This window comes from Mizuhopecten yessoensis, unplaced genomic scaffold (genome assembly GCF_002113885.1).
Source record: "Mizuhopecten yessoensis strain PY_sf001 unplaced genomic scaffold, ASM211388v2 scaffold6719, whole genome shotgun sequence".
Taxonomy (NCBI): domain Eukaryota; kingdom Metazoa; phylum Mollusca; class Bivalvia; order Pectinida; family Pectinidae; genus Mizuhopecten; species Mizuhopecten yessoensis.
Genome location: NW_018406690.1, coordinates 809,389 through 836,027, shown reverse-complemented (window position 1 = coordinate 836,027; position 26,639 = coordinate 809,389). Strand labels below are relative to the sequence as shown.

General features: G+C 34.9%; 1 protein-coding gene across 6 annotated transcripts in view; it reads left to right on the top strand.

Moving 5' to 3' along the window:
• Nucleotides 1-540: 540 nt before the first annotated feature.
• LOC110452514 (hydroxymethylglutaryl-CoA synthase 1-like) overlaps nucleotides 541-26,639 on the top strand; it is a 37,394-nt gene continuing 11,295 nt past the window's right edge. Inside the window, exons 1-7 of one of the 6 annotated variants that reach the window (XM_021501089.1) lie at nucleotides 541-723; nucleotides 5,196-5,221; nucleotides 7,437-7,915; nucleotides 8,599-8,724; nucleotides 19,290-19,454; nucleotides 20,748-20,904; nucleotides 23,578-23,748. In XM_021501089.1, coding sequence (XP_021356764.1) covers nucleotides 7,459-7,915; nucleotides 8,599-8,724; nucleotides 19,290-19,454; nucleotides 20,748-20,904; nucleotides 23,578-23,748 — 1,076 coding nt within the window. In that variant the 5' untranslated portion in view covers nucleotides 541-723; nucleotides 5,196-5,221; nucleotides 7,437-7,458. Of the gene's footprint in view, nucleotides 724-4,433; nucleotides 4,842-5,195; nucleotides 5,222-7,181; nucleotides 7,223-7,436; nucleotides 7,916-8,598; nucleotides 8,725-19,289; nucleotides 19,455-20,747; nucleotides 20,905-23,577; nucleotides 23,749-26,639 lie in introns of those variants that run through there. The other 5 variants (XM_021501090.1, XM_021501088.1, XM_021501093.1 and 2 more) reach the window with 5 other exon arrangements.

Genomic DNA, 26,639 nt, shown 5'->3' with positions numbered 1-26,639 from the left:
AACATAATCGAACGCACTCACTGCTTTTAACCTGTTTTTACCCTATATAGCAAATTAGAGAGAGAGAGAGAGAGAGTGAGAGTGAAAGAAAAAAAAACCACTGTACATAACAACGCACTAGAGCATAAGACCGAAAAAATCCACAATCGTCAATATTGACGGAGGAAGGATTAAATATGAAGAGATGTAGAAAACAAAAAATAATTTTATTAACCGATAACAGATTTATCTATTAGATGGATTTTCGTAGTTGCAAATTATTTTTTCGTTTATTGGCTTTAATTGTAGGCCTATCACAAGTTACGTTCTTTGATTGTGCTTCTACATTTTTGTGTAACTAGCGCACTACACTAACCGATACGCTTACCGGAACCGATCTTCAACTTGCATTGAAAAAAATGCCATATCCCAACAAGGCTTTAATTTAAACGCGGGAAACTATATCATGTGAACCAATGACAGCCCGGTTAACAACCACACCGTCGGTGTTAGAAGGTTTACTCTGATTGGCTATACTTTCTATATCATTCAAACGTTTGTAGCTAATGACGCATATGAAGTCGTAGCATGATACCGACTGATGAAATAATAAACACTGTATGGTCGCCTCGTGTTTGCCCTTGGATAGAAGAATGACTGTGGTCATTTAAATACCCTTTACGTCACATATGATGTGTTTCAGACGAACATTTACAAGAGGACTTAACTGTGGCCATTTTAAAGGTAATGCTTACTGTTGAATATTGCGAAACATGTTCAACTGAATGAACAGGAAACACGTTGTCACCAGTTGTCCACGACACTGACAGGGCTCGGCCGATAACCGATCGGACGAATGTATAGATAACCAGCATTCAAGTAGGCCTACACAAATAACGAGGAAAATAAAACTGCTTTGACTTTGCCGCCTGTGTTAGAAATGGAAATTGTTACAGTTTGATGCTAAACCAAAATAGCGTACTGCATGCATGCATGCTGAAATTAGTGAATGATAGGAAAATAGATGTTATACTTTCGCAATAAATTAGTTAACTACAAAAAAAGCCTTTCCAATGTATCTTATTCTTTCACAAATAACAAAGAAAGCTGTGCTGTACATGTACTGATAACAGTGTTCTGCACCTGTAACACAGCACAGCATTTTTTTTTTTTTTTTTTTACAAAGAAAGCTGTGCTGTGTTACAGGTGCAGAACACTGTTATCAGTACATGTAACTACAAAACATCTTACAAACAGGAAACAAATTGCCCATGTAACATGTTTTACTTTCAGCATTTTTGACCTAATTCATGAAATTAAATTCAATACTAGACAAGTTGTGATAAATATTGTCAGGGTTATATATATATAGATTGGTCGCTTCCTTATTCTTCTACTACCTCTATGACATGGTGTATGATTTGACCCCGCCCCCAGACACTCGGTTACGAGCAAGGGGAATACAAGCCCCTTTGCTAAATTTTTATTACTTCATTTCATGTTTGCTAATTTTGATGGCAGATAGTTTTGATTAATTTTTGGTACATAGTAATATAACAGAAGAAAGAGAAATTGCACAGCCAGACCGGGGTTCGATCCCGGGACCCTCTGAAATCTAGACGGATGCTCTTCCAATTGAGCTATCTGGTCGCCTACGATTGACCCAGTCAGGTTCCGTTACAGATAGATACAGAAGTAAAGAAGGGATCTCAGTGACTTCATGGTCCACTGATCATGAATAAAAAAAAGCAACATACTATAGAATTCTCTGTTAGGCTACTTACCAATCCCACTAATATAGTCACTGAAATTTGGGTTGGTTGGGTGGCTTAGTGGATATAGTATACTTGATTTTCACCAAGATTATCGGGGCTCGATTCCCTGATTGGCAAAGGCCGAGGGTCACCTCATAGTCCACTTGGGTTTTCCCTGGGTACTCCAGTTTTCTCCCACATTAAGACCCCCTGCACATTACCATCCAAAAACCAACAAGAGTGTTTAATATAATGGTTGGATTTTAGATTAAACCATATTTTATTCAGGTCAATTAAACATGTACAATATCAAAGACATCTAATGGAGATGATTGGGAAACAAGAACTAACTTATTTATGCATAGCTCCTTCTCGTTGGATGTTGTTTCATAATTGTGGTAAATTTCATTTAATTTGTTCTTTTTGTTCAAAAGAACACCACCAATTTCAACGATTGGATTCAATTATGCGGATTGTCTCCAAATGATCTGAAACTGATTCCAAAAATATCCGCTACAAACCCTAGAGAGAAGATTCATCATTTGGCAAATTCATTTTAAGTTGAAAATTTTGCAGGGCAAAATCATTATGATTAACAGTAGTATTATATTTGTATCAATTCAATAACCTTTATATTTTTTTCTTCACATTTTCATTGGTCTGATACTGTGTACATTTACATAGGGCAGATGTTTAGTTATAAAACAACTACATATATATACGTACTGCATTGGAGTCAGGAAACAACCACTTGGCACTTGCAAGATTTGTTCGTACACCTTCATGTAAGGTTATGCTAAAAATGCTGACCTTTATATATATTATATAGGTCTCATAAGTAATAACAACAGTATCATCCAATATTGGCACTGGATCCGAACAAACAAATGTTGGTTGGATGCATATTACTTACATAGATATATGGGGAAGGAAGTAATAACGACAGAATATATATATATACTAAGACAGGTGTAAATTCTATTCAATTTTCATCTTTTCCATTTGCAAATGATCGTCATAACCTGCACAGATTGTTATCAAGTTTAAAAAGCTTCTATATCTGCATTTGCACTGCTTAGCTCAACAATGAAAAGGTTTAAAAAGCACTCTTTAAACTTTAAAAAAACTGTAATACATGTACTTCTGAGACAAGACATATTAGTTAATGAAAAAGCAAATTATAGTTTTATAATTTTAAAAGATTTACTAAGTGAAATGACTGGCATTTTGACCATCTATGACTGTCATTTCGTTGCTGAGAACTTTATTAGTATGTGGATGCCCTAGTACAATTGTATATAGTTGTAGCTTAATGATATGAAAATGGTTAGAACATTTACTACATGTACTTCAAAAATAGAGAAAACAATAATAAAATAATTTATGAAATCCCAGTTATAAAACTGCCAGCCTATAAAATAGTACTTGATGTCGATAGAAATGAAACGTTGATTAGTGATACTATAAATGCTGGAATATATCATACATGTCAGTCTCAATATACCGCACAAATAATTTCCCTACAGCTGTCGACGCCATAAATTCAAGATGGAAACACAACGGCAGTAACAGAACATGATTGTTGATTACCAAGATACATGTTAGTTATGTACATGTACTTAACCTATCACACTTTTACACATGAGAGGGTCTAGAATAGTTTGCAACATACAAAAATGTATTTATTGCCTCTTGAAGCAAGGGGATCAGGAAATAAATTGTCAGATTTATATTGCCCAGGTCAGTATATATATATATTAGTGCTGGGAATCGGTTCCATTTTTATTGAGTATCAGTTGTATATTACTGATTGATAATTCATTATAGTTTGGTTTTGTGGACTGACTTTGGAATGAGTTACAGGGTGAGTCATCCATTTCTCTTGTTGAAAATATAGCAAATTTTGAAAAAATGTAAAAATTACAGGTTTAGAAGCTTTTAATCCATACTTTATCCTTATTTTCTGTTAATTAAATACTGAGCACAGTAATTTAACTGCAATGACAGCCTTTTTTTTTGTCAGTGTATTGAAAATTACCTCTTAAACCTAACTAGATCAAGCAAAAAAAGTAACTAGTTTCGAGATATCAAAAATGTCATGCTGCACCATCATGATATTTCTTGATATTTATTTCTGGACAGTTAACATATTTTTTTTTAAAGTTTCTAAGCCCATTAATATTGCATACAATTTTTCCTAAAAATGCTTGAAATACTTTAATGATATTGAAGAATTTTCCAATATTGTAATTTGATTTAGCAAGGAAGTATCAAAAAATATAGACAGGGCAATGTAATTACAGTAATTATAATCCAATGTCTGCTCTACAACACTGCTATCTTGAGTTTCCTTGGCCCTGTTATGTAAAGCCTGTTTAGCATAGGTCAACTGAATGCAAATGTTTAATCCATTACATGTTAAAATTAAGGAAATGTTTAGCTGAAATTGCCTAAGGACACAAAACACAGAACTATTTCTAATTCTTGCATTTGAAAATTGGGGTTAATGACCTGTGAGGGTGAACAAATTTTGTACAACTGGGCCTTGATTCCATAATATAAATTGTCCTCATAGTGTTATGAATATGTATATAAGTAGCATAGATAGATGAAATAATATAACTATATGTATTAGTGCTAAGTATGAGGTGTACTTTTTAAATGCCTTGCCATCTGTCAATAATGTTTTTTTTTTTACATACAACTTGGTATATTAGTAAACAACAAATTACTGGTATACAGTACTAGTAATACAGGTGTACATGTGAAGAACACTAGGTATTCACAATACTATAAGCTGGTTTAGGTTGGCCACCTTCCATACATACAATGTACGTAGTATCGTACAGAATCAGAGGTTTTCAGTTATAAATTTTGTAAGGGGGAACACACTAATCTAGGTCACTATACCTGATATACCAATCCTACTGCCTGACTGCAAACATCGTTATTGGCCAGGTGAGGGAATTTAATGATGCGACAACCAATAGAAAGATGACAGTAATTATCGAGAGCCAGGATTGATGCTGTTGACACTATAGCTACATATATTACACATGCGTATCTGTTACATTTCACGTGGTGGATCATTATTTACCTGCAGTGATGGTAGGTTGAATATTGTTTCATTCATATGTCAATTTAACTTTTTTGTCATTATATACCTATCATCTCATTTCATTTCAATTCAGATATTGACTTCAGGCCTTACAGCCCATCAGTATACAATACATACAAGTACATTTCATGTACATGAGAGAACAGACGGTAAACAGTTCAATGTACTATGTAATGTAGGTGTTATATAGATTATGTTCTTGGCTTATCTTTGTAGGTGTTACACACCAAGACAAAATGATTTTCGTCTTCGATTCAGTGACAGGCATTGTGGCTGAAAAGAAATACAGAATATAAGGATTTTAGATTAACTGAATCTTATAGATAAATATTTTATAATTTCAGTCCCCTCCTGTTGATGTCGCACAATGGTGAGACTTTCCCAGTTGATATTGTACAAGTTTAATATCAAAATGTTTGCCTGGACATTGTATATTATGATGGATGTTTACAATGCCCTAGTTGATGTTGTAGAAATGTTTGCAATTTTTGGAATCGGTGTGATGATGTATGATCCTTTTGATGTTGTATTGTACTTGTATGTTTTCATGTCAGTATACCAGTTGATGTTTTATAATGGTTGATGCTTACTGATTGTATGCTTGTTTACATGTCAGTATCCCAGTTGATGTTTTATAATGTTTGATGTTTACTGATTGTATGCTCCTTTGGATGTTGTATTATACTGTATGTTTACATGGCAATATCCCAGTTGATGTTCTATAATGGTACATTTATATACTCCAGTAGCAGTTGATGTATTATTACATTTCAATTACCAATGACCAGTTTATGCTGTGTTATAGTAGCATGTTTGCATGTAAGCTCTTTGTTAATATACTGACACTTCTATCATAGACTAACACTGTTATATATGTATACAGTAAACCTTTGTTATATTCTGAATATTTGCCAAGAAAAAAAACAACATTTATAGGGATTTGATGATAAAAAGAAGGAAAGGTATAAAGGAATTCATAGGAAAAAAATGAAAAAATAGAAACCTTGCAATATGTTGGCAGTAAGCAAGGTGGTAAGTGGAACGAGGGCTATTATATCAATGTTTTACTGTATGTCATCAACAGCTACTCTTGGTCTTGAATATATAAGACAGCGTAGATAGCCCTGATTACCACAGTTCTACCAAACTGTAGAAATGGTTATCAGCATCCTAGGAGGTAATTCCAGTGAAAGACGGACGTAGTAAGACATGAACTCGTGCTACCCACCATATGGGGGCCTGTACATCTCTAGAATTAAAACAAATGGAAAATAATATAATTTGGATCTCCTGGATGTCTGATTTAGTTTTAAACTAGTGGGGGATAAACTAATAGAAGAATGCAGTTGGACGGTTGTTATGAAAACCAATGTAGGGGACTTGGAAATAGCAGTGGTTCTGATCCAGTTAGACTTTAAGGCATTTACTATGACCTAATGTTTCAGTAAAATTCCTTTATTGTTTAGCATTGAATGTCCCTATAACATTTTATTGATAACTGGAATCAACTTATTATGTTTAAAGTTCAGCAGAATCTCTGTCTAGCACTCTAGATTTACATGAACTAGTATGAGATGAAACTATTTCATCATATCTGAAGGTGCATGACCTCAATTCTTTATACTTATATTACATCCGGTATTTTGTAATTATATAATGTTCCAGTCCACTGATTTTATTACCTTTATTTTCACATACATATATGTTCAATTTGTTTTTATCTCTTGTCTCGATTCCCAATGACATTCAGCCATTTCTTTGCAAATTTGACAATGAAGAATCCCTGGATTTCCTTCTAGCAAACAGGGTGTACAATATCTGAAGCAATCTACCCCTATGTCAGATTACACATTTAACAAAGAACAAGACACAAATATATGATGCAAAGAACAAAAATTATTTCAAGCTACTTTTTCATTTATATACATGTATGTGGGTACTTATTCAGAGTAGGTTCAGTATAAGTTTTATTTGGTTTAAAATACCCTCTACTGTAAACACGTTCCTTCTTAGTGTTGACTAATAACACAGGTATGTTGAATGAGTTTAGTGCTACTGTACATGTATATATACAATATATATAAAGTGCATAGTTAAATGTAATCTGGGTACCCTGAATTTATGTTTGTCATTATGTAGTACAAGCTGTCTGAGGCATTTTAAATGTCTAGTATGCTAAGTAAACTCTATTTTTATTCTGTATTTGTCATTACTAAATGTAGGTGTACATGTATGTTATTCTATTTATAGATGTTACCTGCTTTCTATTTTGATGCTAAATATAGATACCAGGTATCATCGAACCATTGCTATTTTTGATGGTATGATAGACGGTATTGATATATATATGCATGCTGTAGATTATTTTCAGGTATATCTGTAATTATATTTCAGGCAATATTAACCTGTCAATTTGAGAGTGGATCATAAAAAATGGTCCTTTCTTTGGTTAGTTTCTAATTCAATCTAATAGTGAGTTTTATGAGTCATTGTTTTGTTTTAGCAACAGTGATTGAATCCGAATATTTCGTCACTTTCTTCCAGCGTCAAATTAATTCAGTGGTCTTGTTCATTTGATTTTGTAGGAAAACTTAACAGATAGCAACAATGCCAGGATCAGCTAACATGGATGAACATTATAAACACTATCCGACCAATGTGGGCATTATTGCCATTGATGTCTACTTTCCGTCCCAATATGTTGACCAGGGAGAGTTAGAACTGTATGATGGCATCTCCACAGGAAAGTACACCATTGGTCTGGGACAGGACAAGATGGGTTTCTGTACGGATCGTGAGGACATTAACTCGCTATGTTTGACCGTTGTGGAGCGCTTGATGCGCAAACTTGAGGGTCACATATCTTATGAACATATTGGCCGCCTGGAAGTGGGGACAGAAACAATTGTGGACAAATCAAAGAGCGTGAAATCTGTACTTATGCAGTTGTTTGAGGAGTGTGAGAACACTGACATGGAAGGAATAGACACAACCAATGCCTGCTATGGTGGTACTGCGGCTCTCTTCAACGCCATCAACTGGATCGAGTCTAGTTCATGGGACGGTAAAGTGGATTTATAATTACAAAATTAAGTTAACTTAACTCATTCACCCCTTCATTTTTAAACTGGACTTGCCCAATCTTTACTTTGGTAAGGTTCAAAATCTATTTTAGGGGTGAATGGGTTCAACGCTTCATTTCCAAGAAAATTTCTTTTTGCAATCATGCTTCAAACAAATTTTGAAGAATATATTGAAAATTTTAGTGTTTGAGTTTTGAATCACAATCAATACTCTTCCTATTATGTTGCACTGTACTGCATAGCATTGTTATGATCCCTTGGTGACAAAGCCTTGGAAGCGGATAGTGGTCCATTTCTACATATATACATGTACAGGTGGTCACTAATTTAAGTGATTTGATTTTAAGGTGTATTTTTACTTTATTTTAAATGAGTTCATGTTTCATGGTGCCAATCAAGATCACTTTTAATATTTAAAGGACATTTTGGTCATTGCTCTAGCAACTTAATTTCTGAAAAGATTTTGATCAAACTTTGTATAATAATCCAGTATGAGAATATCTCAAACAAGTTAATGTTTCTGGGTACCAAGGTCAATTTTAAAGTCGGCGCTGATTGTGGCTATATAGTACACATAACTGCTATACATTGGGGGATATAACTTTCAATATACATAATGTAGTTCGAAACCAGAATAACTTTGTGTTTTTTTTTGGCATTTCAGGACGTTATGCTCTTGTGGTTGCGGGTGATATAGCGGTCTACGCGACGGGAAACGCAAGATGTACAGGAGGGGCGGGAGCCGTAGCAATGATCTTGGGTGAATACGCCCCCTTGGTGTTTGACAGATGTGAGTAACAATTGTATTACCGGTATTCAATACTTACAAGCAGTTATAATTAGGTATATTTTTTCAGGTGTCTTGGATACTGATCAGGGAAACTGGTGCAAGTTGTAAATAGATTATCTGGACTTGAACACTAAATATCTTTCTTCTAACTAATTTTTCTTTTTTACAGTGAATTGTATATGCGATTTGTGACCCAATAACAAAGAGAACCATACAAACTTATTGCAGAAAAGATAAAACTAATTTGGAAATATTGTAACCTCTTCATTACTAGCCATATAACTCATTCTAATGGAGTCCAAAAAGTGAGGGTTTAATAGATTTTAAAAAAAAATATTTTTACCAACTTACAAAGTTTATATAAACATATAATAGTACTTAGACTGAGTCTATAAATGGATTTTGAACAGTTCAGTATATATGGAGTTTATACATTTCATTAGCAGACTGTAGAAACTTGATACATGTATTGTTAAATTTAATAATGAACCCTGGTAATATTATAGGGGCTGGTAGGGGAAAAAAAATCAAAATAAATGGGTCTAAATGCGTTCTCTGGCCTTCCAAAAGTTATACCACGGCAATATGATGGTCGAGTTCTGCTTGCAATGTCCAGTTTTGACCACTGAAATCTCGGGGAAGCCCCACGTAAATTTAGCGCAGATCTATTTATATATGTCACGTGGTTGTTTCGAAATGTGCCATGTCGGACTCAACTAGCGGACAAGACAGCAATACTATACATAAATAATTGTTTTCAAAGGTCATGTATTATGCAAGTGTAGTATTCCTACCTATTTGTTGTTGTTATATATAACGGTATTGATACCTCGTGCCTGTCATGACTTTTGCACGCATCTTTTTCTTTCGCCACAATGTTTACATTTGGCCTTGTTGATGACGCGTGTGCGGCAAAATTACTTCACTGATCTGGGTCAATTGAGAGTTTTAGACTGTCAGGTGACGATTTAGGATTTCTTTAATATAATTATAATTTTTACTCTTAGGGAGTGAATTTCAGCAAAATTTGTATCGGTATATTTCATAAGAAGGTATTTTAAACATGTGTATGCCATTTTAGCAAATATGACATTTTTTCCCCGACCAGCCCCTTTAAAGGATGGCTGAACCTCACTTTGAGCCATTTATCAGTTTGTTCAACTATACAGTATCAAACTTCAATGGGTAAATAGTTTCTGTAAATGACTAAATCTACATTAACTTTCTCAAGTATTATTGACCACTTTGATTTTGAATGTATTTCCCATCCCAACTCCAGTTTAATTACAGTCTATGTTGAAACTTATACCTAAACATTTATTAAGAGGCTTTTATAAAAAAAAATGTGTCTGTTAGATCGAATAACAGGTTGTAGAATATGAATTGTGAGTTTCAGTGGCTGACTTTGTTGAAACTGATGCTTTGAAATTCAATACAAGACTTGAACTAAGTCTGTAGAATCTGTAGAAATCTGTGTAGGAATGGAGTCTGTGAAATCATTAAAACTTTCAGCTGTGTTTAGTCCCATCTCCGTTTCTGTAACCTTCGAGTGACACAAAGATGTGCTGTTATAGGTCCACAAAATGAGTGGTAATTTCTACATAATACATGTACATCTACACAGTAAAAATAAGACTTGGCATATTTTCAAGAGAGGTGATTTAGGATGTTGACATGGTGTATGAAGATTGCATGTATACAATTCTTTATGTAGGCAAGTCAATTGATTTTGAAATGAACTCAGTTGGCTCTCATTGTACACTTGTAGTATTGAGGGGGGCTATGTCATAATGATTATATATATACACAAACCTATCAGGACTTTGAACTTAACTTGATGTAACCAAACCTTTGGACTCTTGTACATATATACACACACAGCAGTCCTCCACTGACAGATTTGGCAACAGCCATATTATAGTTTACTCTTAAATAAAGCTCTCTCAGCGTGTGACATGGTCAAAGTCCAACATAGAGGTATTTGACTTTCTGTCGTTTTTGTCAACTTGTGTGAATGTTTCACAGGTTAAATCGGTAATCTGTTTTTGTGTATTACATGTATTTCAGTTTGATTTACATAAAATCAGATCTATAGAAATGGTCTCTATTGAAAAATGTGTCTTTTACCAGTCCGACAATGTGTCGGTTATTAAGCAGGAATATTTCTGAGGATTTTGTTTGCTTCCTTGACTTTGATAACACTTTGCACATGTTTTTAGATTTATTACTCTTATAGTAAAGGTCCAACTGTTATCAAAAAATGCTGACAGCTCTGCACCAATAAATATATAGGCATTGTGAGTGACCTATATTTTCTTCATCACTTATATAATTACTAATGCTACTGGTGACTAGTTATACTCAACCATCACCGATCATTATATGTGGATATCTAGAGGAGTTCTACACTGTTAACCTCAAATCTTGAAAATAATCGGCAGCTTTTTAGGTCACCTGAGCTTTAGCTCAAGTGACCTATTGCTATCCGTTTTCGTCCGTCGTCCGTCGTCCGTCGTCCGTTAACATTTTACATTTCAAACTTAAAGTCAAGTTCTGCTGGGCCGATTAAACTGAAAGTTGGTAGGAATGATCGCCTCATGGTCCTGACAAAGTGTTGTTATTTTTCGGGTCGATCAGAAATCCAATATGGCCGCCACGGCCGCCATTTTGAAAACCTATTTCAAACTTAAAGTCAAGTTCTGCTGGACCGATTGAACTGAAAGTTGGTAGGAATGATCGCCTCATGGTCCTGACAAAGTGTTGTTATTTTTCGGGTCGATCAGAAATCCAATATGGCCGCCACGGCCGCCATTTTGAAAACCTATTTCAAACTTAAAGTCAAGTTCTGCTGGACCGATTGAACTGAAAGTTGGTAGGAATGATCGCCTCATGGTCCTGACAAAGTGTTGTTATTTTTCGGGTCAATCAGAAATACAATTTGGCTGCCATGGCCGCTATTTTGCTACTAAGTTCTAATAGGCCGATCTCACTTAAAATTGGTCTAGGAATGATCAGCTCATGGTCCTGACAAAGTTAAGTTAACATTATACTATTTTTTACTCAAATTGGTACATATTTCAACAACAAAAATAAATACTGTAGACTCAGGTGACCGTTTAGGCCCATGGGCCTCTTGTTTTTCTAGTTAGGAATCATGGCCTATTTTTGAAATTATTTAGATAGTAAGTCTTCAATGACATTTACACTTCCTCCTTTTTTAGCATAGGAAAATATCATGTTATTTTCAAAATGTGTCCTTGATTAGGTTTTTAATCACTTTCCATCCGTCGTCGTCCGTCGTCCGTTGTGCGTAAACTTTTTACATTATCAACTTCTTCTCAAGAACCAGTGGATGGAATTTTTCCAAACTTTGTCAGAATCATCCTTGGTAGATGAGGCTACCAAATTGTAAAATTGGGATTCCTACCCCAACCCTAGGGGCCAGGGCGGGGCCCAAAAGGGAAAATTAGCCAATATTTCAAAAATCTTCTTCTCCAGACTCAGAGGTATTACAGCCATTTTCTCTGCATGGATGGAAAGATCATCAGGGGCTTTATTTAAATTGTAAATTTCAGGACCCCCAAGCTATCCGTTTTCCCTTTGGGAGGGGGTAAAGTTTACTATAGTTTATATATATGGAAACAACACTTTTGGGTATATTTTGACAATTTTCTGTTGGAAATCTTTTTTACTTGGTCAGAATCATCTTTGGTGGATGACGGTATCATGTTGTAAACTTTGAATTCCTGCCCCATCCCCAGGGGTTAGAGCGAGGACCCATAGGGAACATTTACAAATATTTTAAAATTCTTATCCTTTGTTGACATGACAAGTATTGTATTTCACTTAGTTTACATGCTGATTTCCACATCACATCTAAACAATAAAATAAAGCTACCAGTACCTATGATATAACTCAGGTGACCGCTAAGGCCCTTGGGCCTCTTGTTATGTTATTAAGTTAATCGTCAATGTCAGTTTTTACCAATATCCTTTGTAAGAGGTGGGTGGATAAAGATATATTAGATTTGTAAATTCTATCCTCAGATGTGGAATTTTGATATCTTCCCATACCTATATGGTAATAGACTGTAAGTCATTTGTCAGTACTCATCATATGTCCTCGGTATTAGTGTGATATTGCTACTCTTATTGTTGAGAGGATAAGTAGGTCAAGTAACTGTAAACATAGGTCAATGTAGGCTAAGCTCTTTGTGCCCTAACACAATGAATCTGTGTGGACTTCGAACCCTCCATGTATTCATACTTTGATCTTGATTAATCTCATTCCTGTGAATATTGACCAACTTCTGTACAGTCAACCAACCATTAGTTTTGTACAACATACTAAAATGACAAAGGTTTAGCGTGTAGACATCCATAGTAAAAATATGGCAATGATTTGATTTTAAAACGGAAAAAGTCTGTCTGTCTAAAGACCCTGTTTAAATACTGGTAAACATTATGTAAAAATTTGGTACTGTAAGTGTAAAACAATCTAAGTTTCTTTTATATAGCAATCAGATACAATATGTGAATCAGCATACAGTACAATATGTGAATCAGCATACAGTGTTGTTGAAATGTAATGTAATTGTTTACATTATTTCTTTGAAAAGAATATTATTCAATATATTAAAGTAAAATATTTTGATTTTGTACACTTATTAGATATAGCCATATCATATTAACACATGTCAGACATAAGTGTGCAATTAGCTTGTTGAAGTTATTTTACAAACTGACAGATGACGGGTCAGCTGGGTGAACTAATCACACTTCATTGTGTCTACCATATCATTTGTCCCCAGCAACTACCAACATTGATATGTCTTTGTTGTTTTTTCAATGATCCCAGAGCTTTTTCCTTTTGTAGATTATTGAATATAATGATATTATTGAGGCAAGTTTATTGTAAGATAATTTACACATGTTCATTATAAGTCTGCAACAAATTTTATAGAGAAACGTGGATAAACTATAGCTGTGATGTCATCACGACAAAGCCAGGATGTACCTGTAAAGCGAGTCCCTTGATGACTATTGCACCTAATGACCTATGGTGTTATTGTCCAAATGACCTTCGCAACCTTTGAATGTTTTCGTTCAGTTTCATGTACATGATAAGTGGTAGTTAAGTGGTTTGAATTACAATTTTCCATGACCTCTTGCACGATATTATGAGTAATGGCGATGTTATTTTAGAAACTGACAGATGACGGATCAGCTGGGTTAAGTGATCACACTTCCGTGTGTTTACAATGCCATTTATCCCAAATAACTACGTATAAGCAAGCAAATAGGCAAATTGTCTCTGATCTGGTCCAGTAAATTCACATGACAGAAGAATATAAGAGAAGTCTGAATTAAACTTATGAAAACAGGAATCTATTTGCCTGGGAAAATTTTCCTATCTCATAATTTGAAAAAAAATTGACCAGTTTTCAATTCATCCTCTTATTTTGAAATGGGTAACAGTATAAATATTAATTTTCACCCTGTATCAAACTTACCTCTTTCGATGCTAAAAAATAGTTACGATATAACAGGGGCAAACATATCCCATTTAATGATAGCCTTATCAATGTACCATTTGTTTTGACATAGATAATTTCTAATTTAGTATAACCTAATCTCATCCAAGTTCTAATCTTATCCATTGATTGTAACAGATATGGTGTCGAAAAATAGAGAATTTCTAACGCTGCGTTATTGTTTAACTCATTCACCCCTGAAATTTATTAATGAACTATTCCAACCTTTGAACTGGAAGAGTTCAAATGTGTCTTCAGGGGTGAATGAGATACCTAATCTAATGCACTGAAATATACCGTTACATATGATGTAGATATTATATTATAGCCAATAGTTCTTTCATTTTAATCAATATTCAATGTAGACATATTCCCAACAGAACTCTAACGTATGATTTTTTTAATTTAACACACGGATTGGCATTTTTGTAACAGAATATGGATTGAAAAAAGATATGCGGGTATTCACTTTCCCTTATGTTGCTATATTGTGAAGTTTAATGATCGTGTTACACCCAGGTAGAGATTGGATGTCGCAGAATATGGGTTGTTGACATGGATTGATCAGGGACATACAAGGATGAGGACAGGCTCTGTTATCAGGGATCAAAGATTACTAGATAACAGCTGATAGAGAAACATGTGGTCACATGCAACCTCTATCACATGTACATGTTAGCTTCTCCACTGGTGCAGTTATGTAGGCCTACATATCTCAGTCTATACCAGTATTAAAATCTGATACAGAAGGTCTGTGTTGTACACCAACGTGATTTTAATTATTATTCTCCAGCCCACTTATTTCATGGGGTATATCATAATTTCTTTTCTCAGGGCTCCATACTTCTGTGTCTGGGCATTCTTCTGTCTGGAGTAAAAGATCTGTTAAAAAATCTCATGAACCCCTCAACAAATTTTATTTATATTTTAACAATATTATGGTAATGTCATGTTTGATTAGATTTTGGTGTCATTGGGCAAGACTTACGGATCAGAGGTCATACCTGACCATTTTTGAAGTAAAACACTTTGTGTGCATGATAGCTCATGATATCTGAACATATTTAGTTTATATTTACACCATAGGTTGGAAAATTGAGTTTTACACCAACAGAATTTTTTGGAGTTCATCTATCAAGGGTCAAAGGTCACACTTGACCACTCTTGAAGTAAAAAGCTTTATGTACAAGATATCTCAGCAGGGGGAGTTTATAGTCAGATCAATCAATTATGGTTATCGTACAGGACAACTTTCTATAACCCAGAGACAGGGAATAATAACTTGTATACCAAAAGCAGATAAACCAAGGCATTTCATTAAAAATTGGAGACCCATATCACTTTTAAACATTGTGTACAAAATTGCATCAGGAACTGTAGCTAATAGGATAAAAACTGTTCTCAATAAATTAATAAATAATGATCAAACTGGTTTTCTTTCGGGTCATTATAAAGGGGTAAATACAAGATTAATATATGATATTATGCATTATACTGAGGAGAATGACATACCTGGCATGCTACTGATGATTGATTTTGAGAAGGCATTCGATTCAGTGTCTTGGTTATTTATTGAAAAAGTTCTACTTCTCTTTGGTTTTGGTAATAGCATTGTAAACTGGTTTAAAACTTTACATAATAATGTTCATTCAGCTATCAATCAGGGGGGAAACATATCTTCATTCTTTGATATCAGGAGGGGCTGTCGACAGGGGGATCCAATCGCACCGTATCTGTTTATTCTGTGTGCAGAGGTTTTGGCTACAAAATTGAGAAATAATAGAAATGTAAAAGGTATCGAGATTGAAAGTTGTCCTATTTTATTATCGCAATATGCTGATGACACCTCACTTATACTTGATGGCTCTGAGAAATCTCTAAAGGAAGCAGTAAAAGAACTACATGAATTTGCAAAAAAATCTGGTTTAAAAATGAACATTGATAAAACTCAGGTGATATGGATTGGTAGCAAAAAGTATAGTGAAGATTGTTTTTTACCTGAACTTAATTTGCAGTGGGGAAAAGAAAAATTTGTGTTGCTAGGAATTGAATTTAGTGTGAACCTTCATGAAATACCAAAACTTAACTTTGACAAAAAACTTATCAAACTAAAATCTCTAATAAAAATTTGGAACAGAAGGTCATTAACACCTATTGGAAAAATTAGCATTATCAAATCATTGCTCATCTCTCAATTTAATCACCTGTTTATATCATTACCAAATCCAGATGATAGATTTATTAACAAACTCAACTCAATATTATTTGATTATTTATGGAGTGGAAAACCAGACAAAATTAAAAGAGAGATAATTATTCAAAATTATGCTGATGGTGGTTTGAAGATGATCAATCTTGTTGCTTTTATAAACTCTCTTAAACTTACTTGGATCAGAAGACTCTATCAGAGTACTGAGAAATGGCAGGCCATACTTAAAACTTATATTGACATAGATCTTCTTGCAAATTGTGGTTCTGAATATATTCAGATATGTGTAAATAAGTGTAAAAATAAATTCTGGAGTGATGTGCTCAGATCTTGGTACACACTAAATACAAAATATTATGATAAAATTCTTCAGGAAAACATATTGAAAGTTCCCATTTGGTATAATAGTAAAATCAAGATAGGAGGAAGAGCTGTTTTTTACAGAAAATACTATCAGAAAAACATTTTTATTATAAACGATATGATAAAGGTTAGCACAGGTTTGTTTTACACATTTGTAGAATTTATTCAAAAATACCACGTAAACACAATTTTTTTACAGTATCAGGGCCTTGTCTCTGCAGTTAAAGACTTTATTTCATCCCATAATACATACAGATATGAGATAATTTATCCCTACATACCTATCAATCTAGATTTTTTTCTTAGAGATAAAAAAGGGTCAAAAATGTTTTACAACATCATAATTAAAGCGGACAAGATACCATCCGGCACCAGAAAATGGAATACTATATTCGACAACATGGATAAACTAACTTGGTGTAAAATCTACAAAATGCCTTTCTGTGTAACAACAAATACAAAACTCCAGTGGTTCCAGTATAGAGTGATTCATCATGTACTTACAACTAATTCATTTCTATCTAAAATTGGAGTAGTTGTCTCCCCTCTTTGTGTATTATGCAACTCTGAACCGGAAACAATTACTCATATATTATGGGAATGTGGGGAAGTACAAAGATTACTAGAAAGTTTTGACACATTAATGGAAGCTCTTTTAATCCCATTTTCAGTAAACAAAAAATCTTTTCTTTTTGGCCTTCTTCATCAGAATTTTCTTCCCAGTAATCGAGTAGATAATGAAATCATCATCATTATAAAGCAGTATATTTACAGAATGAGATGTTTACATAACTCATTAAATGTAAACGCTCTTGTAAACATAATAAAGGACAACTATCAGATTCAAAAATACATTGTTAATGGTAAGGATGAAAAAGCTAAACATAAATTTGAAAATGACTGGAAAAAATGGGACAAACTAATTAAGCTGTAATACATTTCTATTATCATTATAATTATTATCTTTGAGACATACTCTATCATACATATTTTAAGTTCTGCCCTTCACAAAGCCGATATATTACCTATATATAATATAATATACATGAGTGAATATCCACCTCCTTTTTCCACCATCTCGCCCAACTTTTCATACATTTCTTCTCTCGTTTCTTTATGTTCTCTATTCTCCCTTTCTTTTTATTTTCTCAATCTCTATCTCAATTCCTCTTTCTTATAAAGACAATGCAATGTACTCAGTAGACTGTGCAAATTTTTCATTTACCTTTTTGTGTGGGACTGATATTTTTTCTCTTTGCATAAATTTACATTTCAATAATCAGTACTAGTACATACAGGAATGTCTGAAAATGTCTAATATCATGCATATGGGTTTGTGTGAGTACAACGCATGCGAGTATGGTGAAATCATCTTAATTATGCTTATGCATGGACATGGGTGTTTTTGACATGGACATGAGTTATACAGTATGTGCGGTTATATAAAATTTAATGCAGATATTGTTTCTAGCATAAAGATATATACTGTACCATATGTGATGAAGGTTGATATGTGTTCTATTTTTACACGAGACATAGCAATGAATGGTTGAGACATATATATGTCAGACACATGGATGGATACATATATATAGGTAATAAAATGTTAAAATAGACGGAAATGAGTATGTATGCTATTGTGGTTAAATATCATCGTGAGAATGTATGTACTCTATGACAAATGTGGACATAACAGATATAGGTTTATGTATGTATGTGCCTGTATACAAATGAGTGAACGTTTTGTTATTTATTGTACATGTACATTGCATTGATGAAAAATCTGAATAAAAACATAATTAAAAAAAAAATAAAAAATAAAAATATCTCAGCAGGTATAGTTTATATTCACACCATGGTAGATTTGATGTCTCCACCTGATAAGAGTTTGGTGGTCAACGGTCAAATGTCACACCTGACCACTTTTGATGTAATAGCAAGTGTATAATATAAACCATGAACCAACCCCTCGACGCTATAGAGCATTTTAAGTTGAGGTATATAGTTATGGTGTAACTGGATGATCACCAAGTTGTTGTTAATTTAAGTTTAAAGATCTTTATTCTTTTTGACATGAGGAGATATCTCTGGCAGCAATAAATGGTAGACATGTACAAATACATTCAAAGATACCAAGGCAACAAGTTGGAAGATACCATGAAAGCCAATTAAAAGATATCAAACAAACAAAACCAGAAATGAAAAAATACAAATATTGGAGACATACAGAACCATTTACCCTATTATAGCTAGAGAAGGGAGGTAACTCAAGGATAACACAATTGATAATGTAATACAGTTAAAGTAATGGCTTTAGGGATAATAAAGTAAATTTCTATTAAAGTGGTTTGAAGGAATGACTGAATGTGGAGTGATTCAAGTAGATATATTTATATTTTTGACAGGCGTTTTACTATCATTCTCACAAATACAATGCCTTTCTGAATCTTGTTTGACAGATGCACGAGGAATCCATATGCAGCATGTCTATGACTTCTATAAGCCAGACCTGGCATCAGAGTACCCAGTGGTGGACGGCAAGCTGTCCGTGCAGTGTTACCAACATGCCCTGGACATGTGCTACGAACGCTACTCTGGGAAGGCGAAGCAAGAAGGATTCAAAGGTCAGGACTGACTGACAAAACAGATTCAAACTAGTTACTTCAACTCATTCACCTCCTGAAGTCTCATTTGAACTCTTCCAATTCAAAGGTTGGAATAGTTCATTATGAAATTTAAGGGGTGAATGAGTTAATAGAAGAAAAACATCAGGAAATATTTGTTTATGTTATAATTGGCAAAATGTATGATTATACATGTATATGTAATTTGCTTGCAAATTCAGACATAATGCAGATATTACTGAAACTTTTGAATGTAATGTGTAATGGAACTATGATTTTAATGTGATAAAATTACTGAAGTAATATTCTGACGTGTCGTGAAATGGATGCCCGAGTTTGGACAATTCTGTCCGAGTTAATTGTCCTAAACAAATAATCTACTTCTTTAAAAGTTGTTTGGTTAAAATTGATCACATCTTTGTTAGTATATTTCTAGATATATTTATTAGTCAATAGATATATTTATTTGTCAATCGCAAATCCATTTGCCTTTTAGGTTAATGTATTAATGCAATTTTGTGGGTGCTGTACATTTCATTTTGTATATGAATCATAGATCAAACTATAGGTAATATTCATAAAATTTGGGGTTTAAATCTAAACTTAATTAATATAACAACAACTGTATTATACGGACCAATTAAATTTAAAAAAAAATCTTGTTTGGCCTGGATAGAAGTGTACAGATCTAATATTATTATATACATGTATATAGTTCTTTAAAAAAAATGTCATGTTGGGAAAATTAGAAATGTTTGTACTTTATAATTCCATTTGAATAATATTCCATAATTCTTTCTGCTCGTTAAAAGTCTAGATATGTATATATTGTCAGTGTCTTTTTGATTATTTCTGTATGTGACATGCAAGACTGGTTGTCACTATTTCTCATGACAGACTATATACCTCTACAATAAAACCTCTTTTTAATTGTGACCTCGACCGTTATAAGTGAACAAATTCATAAATTATTATGATTGTTGTAGAATTGCACAACAAAAAATAATGGTCAATCGAAAGTTGGCACTATCCATGTGAAAAAATACCTCTAACTTTGTTATGTGTATTTGCTTTAATTTTTTTTACATTATATTTTTTGTATTTTTTCTATTACAATGTAATAGAGTTACACTCTATTGTGATAGAGTTAATATCAAAAATCATTTTACAATATTTTCCAGAGGGAAGCAGTTTGATAGAAGAGTTAATATCCAAATCATTTTACAATATTTTCCAGAGGGAAGCAGTTTGATAGAAAAGTTAATATCCAAATAATTTTACAATATTTTCCAGAGGGAAGCAGTTTGATAGACATGGCTGATGGAGTCCTGTTCCACTCCCCCTACTGCAAGCTTGTCCAGAAATCCTTTGCTAGGCTCATGGCAAATGATTTTCTCAGCGACCCAAACCCAGATTTTAAGGGTCGATATGCTGGCTTGGAAGCTTTCAGGTGAGACTGAGTCTATTTCTTTTTTATAAAGACAAAGTTTGAAATATTTTTACTGGCTTAGTTGTATGTTCCCAAAAAGTGCTGTTTGATACATGCCATATTTTCCAGTGCAAAATAATGAGATCAGCAAAAGTTTTTGTGAGTTTTGGTCAAAAATAGTGCGATTTATTCTCTCAATATGTGAGAAATTAGCAAGACTTTTAAACAAGTATTTTTTTGTAAATTAGTATTATCTCATTTATGTTGTAAACTAGAAATACCATTACATATAACATAGTATTATCTCCTTTATGTTGTAAACTAGAAATACCATTACATATAACATAGTATTATCTCCCTTATGTTATAAACAAGAAATACCATTACATATAACATAGTATTATCTCCTTTATGTTGTAAACTAGAAATAACATTACATATAACATAGCATTATCTCCTTTATGTTGTAAACTAGAAATACCATTACATATAACATAGTATTATCTCCTTTATGTTGTAAACTAGAAATACCATTACATATAACATAGTATTATCTCCCTTATGTTGTAAACAAGAAATACCATTACATATAACATAGTATTATCTCCCTTATGTTGTAAACAAGAAATACCATTACATATAACATAGTATTATCTCCCTTATGTTGTAAACAAGAAATACCATTACATATAACATAGTATTATCTCCCTTATGTTGTAAACAAGAAATACCATTACATATAACATAGTATTATCTCCCTTATGTTGTAAACAAGAAATACCATTACATATAACATAGTATTATCTCCCTTATGTTGTAAACAAGAAATACCATTACATATAACATAGTATTATCTCCCTTATGTTGTAAACAAGAAATACCATTACATATAACATAGTATTATCTCCCTTATGTTGTAAACAAGAAATACCATTACATATAACATAGTATTATCTCCCTTATGTTGTAAACAAGAAATACCATTACATATAACATAGTATTATCTCCCTTATGTTGTAAACAAGAAATACCATTACATATAACATAGTATTATCTCCCTTATGTTGTAAACAAGAAATACCATTACATATAACATAGTATTATCTCCCTTATGTTGTAAACAAGAAATACCATTACATATAACATAGTATTATCTCCCTTATGTTGTAAACAAGAAATACCATTACATATAACATAGTATTATCTCCCTTATGTTGTAAACAAGAAATACCATTACATATAACATAGTATTATCTCCCTTATGTTGTAAACAAGAAATACCATTACATATAACATAGTATTATCTCCCTTATGTTGTAAACAAGAAATACCATTACATATAACATAGTATTATCTCCCTTATGTTGTAAACAAGAAATACCATTACATATAACATAGTATTATCTCCCTTATGTTGTAAACAAGAAATACCATTACATATAACATAGTATTATCTCCCTTATGTTGTAAACAAGAAATACCATTACATATAACATAGTATTATCTCCCTTATGTTGTAAACAAGAAATACCATTACATATAACATAGTATTATCTCCCTTATGTTGTAAACAAGAAATACCATTACATATAACATAGTATTATCTCCCTTATGTTGTAAACAAGAAATACCATTACATATAACATAGTATTATCTCCCTTATGTTGTAAACAAGAAATACCATTACATATAACATAGTATTATCTCCCTTATGTTGTAAACAAGAAATACCATTACATATAACATAGTATTATCTCCCTTATGTTGTAAACAAGAAATACCATTACATATAACATAGTATTATCTCCCTTATGTTGTAAACAAGAAATACCATTACATATAACATAGTATTATCTCCCTTATGTTGTAAACAAGAAATACCATTACATATAACATAGTATTATCTCCCTTATGTTGTAAACAAGAAATACCATTACATATAACATAGTATTATCTCCCTTATGTTGTAAACAAGAAATACCATTACATATAACATAGTATTATCTCCCTTATGTTGTAAACAAGAAATACCATTACATATAACATAGTATTATCTCCCTTATGTTGTAAACAAGAAATACCATTACATATAACATAGTATTATCTCCCTTATGTTGTAAACTAGAAATACCATTACATATAACATAGTATTATCTCCCTTATGTTGTAAACAAGAAATAACATTACATATAACATAGTATTATCTCCCTTATGTTGTAAACAAGAAGTAACATTACATATAACATAGTATTATTTCCTTTATGTTATAAACTAGAAATACCATTTCATATAACATAGTATTATCTCCCTTATGTTGTAAACAAGAAATAACATTACATATAACATAGTATTATATCCCCTATGTTGTAAACAAGAAATAATATTACATATAACATAGTATTATCTCCCTTATGTTGTAAACAAGAAATAACATCACATATAACATAGTATTGTTTTGTGTTTTTAGATAGATTTCTATAGAAGTACAATCAACAAAACAAATCAAACATTTCAAAAGGCTTTTATTGGCAGGTTTCATAGCATATTAGGGTGCTTCAGGCTTCTGTTTCTGACAACCGAAGTTGATCAGTGTTGTACGAGATATTTTTGATGTCTCGACTTTAAAGTTTTGTATACTAGGCTATATCTCTTGGGTGAGTGCTTTATTCTGATGCATCATTTGTCTGTCCCCAGAGATATGCAACTAGACCAGTGCTACTTTGACAAAGAGGTAGAGAAGGCCTTCATGACTGCAAGTAAACCTCTCTTTGAAGAAAAGACGCGGAAGTCCATGTTGCTAGGCAACCAAGTTGGAAACATGTATACACCTTCCCTATATGGTGGATTAGTTTCTCATTTAGTGAGGTAAGTAATTACCTGTCTTTCTATGTAGGGAAGACTTTTGTCTCATATGGTAGGTTGAGTCTGTACATACCTGGGCTCTATCTGTAGGGAGGACTGGGGTCTCATCTAGTGACATGAGTCTGTACAAACCCGGGCTCTATCTGAAGGGGAGACTTGGGTCTCATATGGTAGGTTGAGTCTGTACATAGCTGGGCTCTGTCTGTAGGGAGGACTGGGGTCTCATCTAGTGACATGAGTCTGTACATACCCAGGCTCTGTCTGTAGGGAGTACTGGGGTCTCATCTAGTGACATGAGTCTGTACAAACCCGGGCTCCATCTGAAGGGGAGACTTGGGTCTCATATGGTAGGGGGAGTCTGTACATAGCTGGGATCTGTCTGTAGGGAGGACTGGGGTCTCATCTAGTGACATGAGTCTGTACATACCCAGGCTCTGTCTGTGGGGAGAACTGGGGTCTCATCTAGTGACATGAGTCTGTCTGTAGGAATATTGGGGTCTCATCTAGTGACATGAGTCAGTACATAGCAGGACACTGTCTGTAGGAGGACTGGGGTCTCACATAGTGACATGAGTCTGTACACACCCAGGCTCTGTCTGTAGGGAGAACTGGGGTCTCATCTAGTGACATGAGTCTGTCTGTAGGAATGTTGGGGTCTCATCTAGTGACATGAGTCTGTACATACCCAGGCTCTGTCTGTAGGGAGGACTGGGGTCTCATCTAGTGACATGAGTCTGTACATAGCCAGGCTCTGTCTGTAGGAGGACTTGGGTCTCATCTAGTGACATGAGTCTGTACATACCCAGGCTCTGTCTGTAGGGAGGACTGGGGTCTCACATAGTGACATGAGTCTGTACACACCCAGGCTCTGTCTGTAGGGAGGACTGGGGCCTCATCTAGTGACATGAGTCTGTACATAGCCGGGTTCTGTCTGTAGGAAGACTTGGGTCTCACATATTGACATGAGTCTGTACACCCCCAGGCTCTGTCTGTAGGGAGGACTGGGGTCTCATCTAGTCACATGAGTCTGTACATACCTGGGCTCTGTCTGTAGGGAGGACTGGGGTCTCATCTAGTGACATGAGTCTGTACATACCCGGGCTCTGTCTGTAGAAAGACTGGGGTCTCATCTAGTGACTTTAGTCTGTACATAGCCGGGCTCTGTAGGGAGGACTGGGGTCTCATCTAGTGACATGAGTCTGTACATGGCCGGGCTCTATAGGGAGGACTGGGGTCTCATCTAGTGACTTTAGTCTGTACATAACTGGGCTAAGTCTGTAGGGAAGACTGGGATCTCATCTAGTGACATGAGTCTGAACACACCCAGGCCCTGTCTGTAGGGAGAACTGGGGTCTCATCTAGTGACATGAGTCTGTACATAGCCGGGCTCTGTAGGGAGGACTGGGGTCTCATCTAGTGACATGAGTCTGTACATAGCCGGGCTCTGTAGGGAGGACTGGGGTCTCATCTAGTGACATGAGTCTGTACATAGCCGGGCTCTGTCTGTAGGGAGGACTGGGGTCTCATCTAGTTACATGAGTCTGTACACACCCAGGCTCTGTCTGTAGGGAGAACTGGGGTCTCATCTAGTGACATGAGTCTGTACATAGCCGGGCTCTGTAGGGAGGACTGGGGTTTCATCTAGTGACATGAGTCTGTACATAGCCGGGTTCTGTCTGTAGGAAGACTGGGGTCTCACATATTGACATGAGTCTGTACATACCCAGGCTCTGTTTGTAGGGAGGACTGGGGTCTCATCTAGTGACATGAGTCTGTACATAGCTGGGTTCTGTCTGTAGGGAGGACTGGGGTTTCATCTAGTGACATGAGTCTGTACATAGCTGGGCTATGTCTGCAGGGAAGACGGGGGTCTCATCTAGTGACATGAGTCTGTACATAACCTGGCTCTGTCTGTAGGGAGGACTGGGGCCTCATCTAGTGACATGAGTCTGTACATAGCTGGGTTCTGTCTGTAGGAAGACTTGGGTCTCACATATTGACATGAGTCTGTACATGGCCGGGCTCTATAGGGAGGACTGGGGTCTCATCTAGTGACTTTAGTCTGTACATAGATGGGCTCTGTCTGTAGGGAGGACTGGGGTCTCATCTAGTGACATGAGTCTGTACATGGCCGGGCTCTATATGGAGGACTGGGGTCTCATCTAGTGACTTTAGTCTGTACATAGATGGGCTCTGTCTGTAGGGAGGACTGGGGTCTCATCTAGTGACATGAGTCTGTACATAGCCGGGCTCTGTAGGGAGGACTGGGGTCTCATCTAGTGACTTAAGTCTGTACATAGATGGGCTCTGTCTGTAGGGAGGACTGGGGTCTCATATACTGACTTAAGTCTGTACATAGATGGGCTCTGTCTGTAGGGAGGACTGGGGGCTCATCTAGTTACATGAGTCTGTACACCCCCAGGCTCTGTCTGTAGGGAGACCTGGGGTCTCATCTAGTGACATGAGTCTGTCTGTAGGAATATTGGGGTCTCATCTAGTGACATGAGTCTGTCTGTAGGAATATTGGGGTCTCATCTAGTGACATGAGTCTGTCTGTAGGAATATTGGGGTCTCATCTAGTGACACGAGTCTGTACACACCCAGGCTCTGTCTGTATGGAGGATTGGGGTCTCACATATTGACACGAGTCTGTACATAGCCGGGTTCTGTCTGTAGGAAAGACTAGGATCTGATCTAGTGACACGAGTCTGTACATAGCTGGGCTATGTCTGCAGGGAAGACGGGGGTCTCATCTAGTGACATGAGTCTGTACATACCCGGGCTCTGTATGTAGGGAAGGGGTCTCATCTAGTGACATGAGTCTGTACATAGCTGGGTTCTGTCTGTAGGAAGACTTGGGTCTCACATATTGACATGAGTCTGTACATACCCGG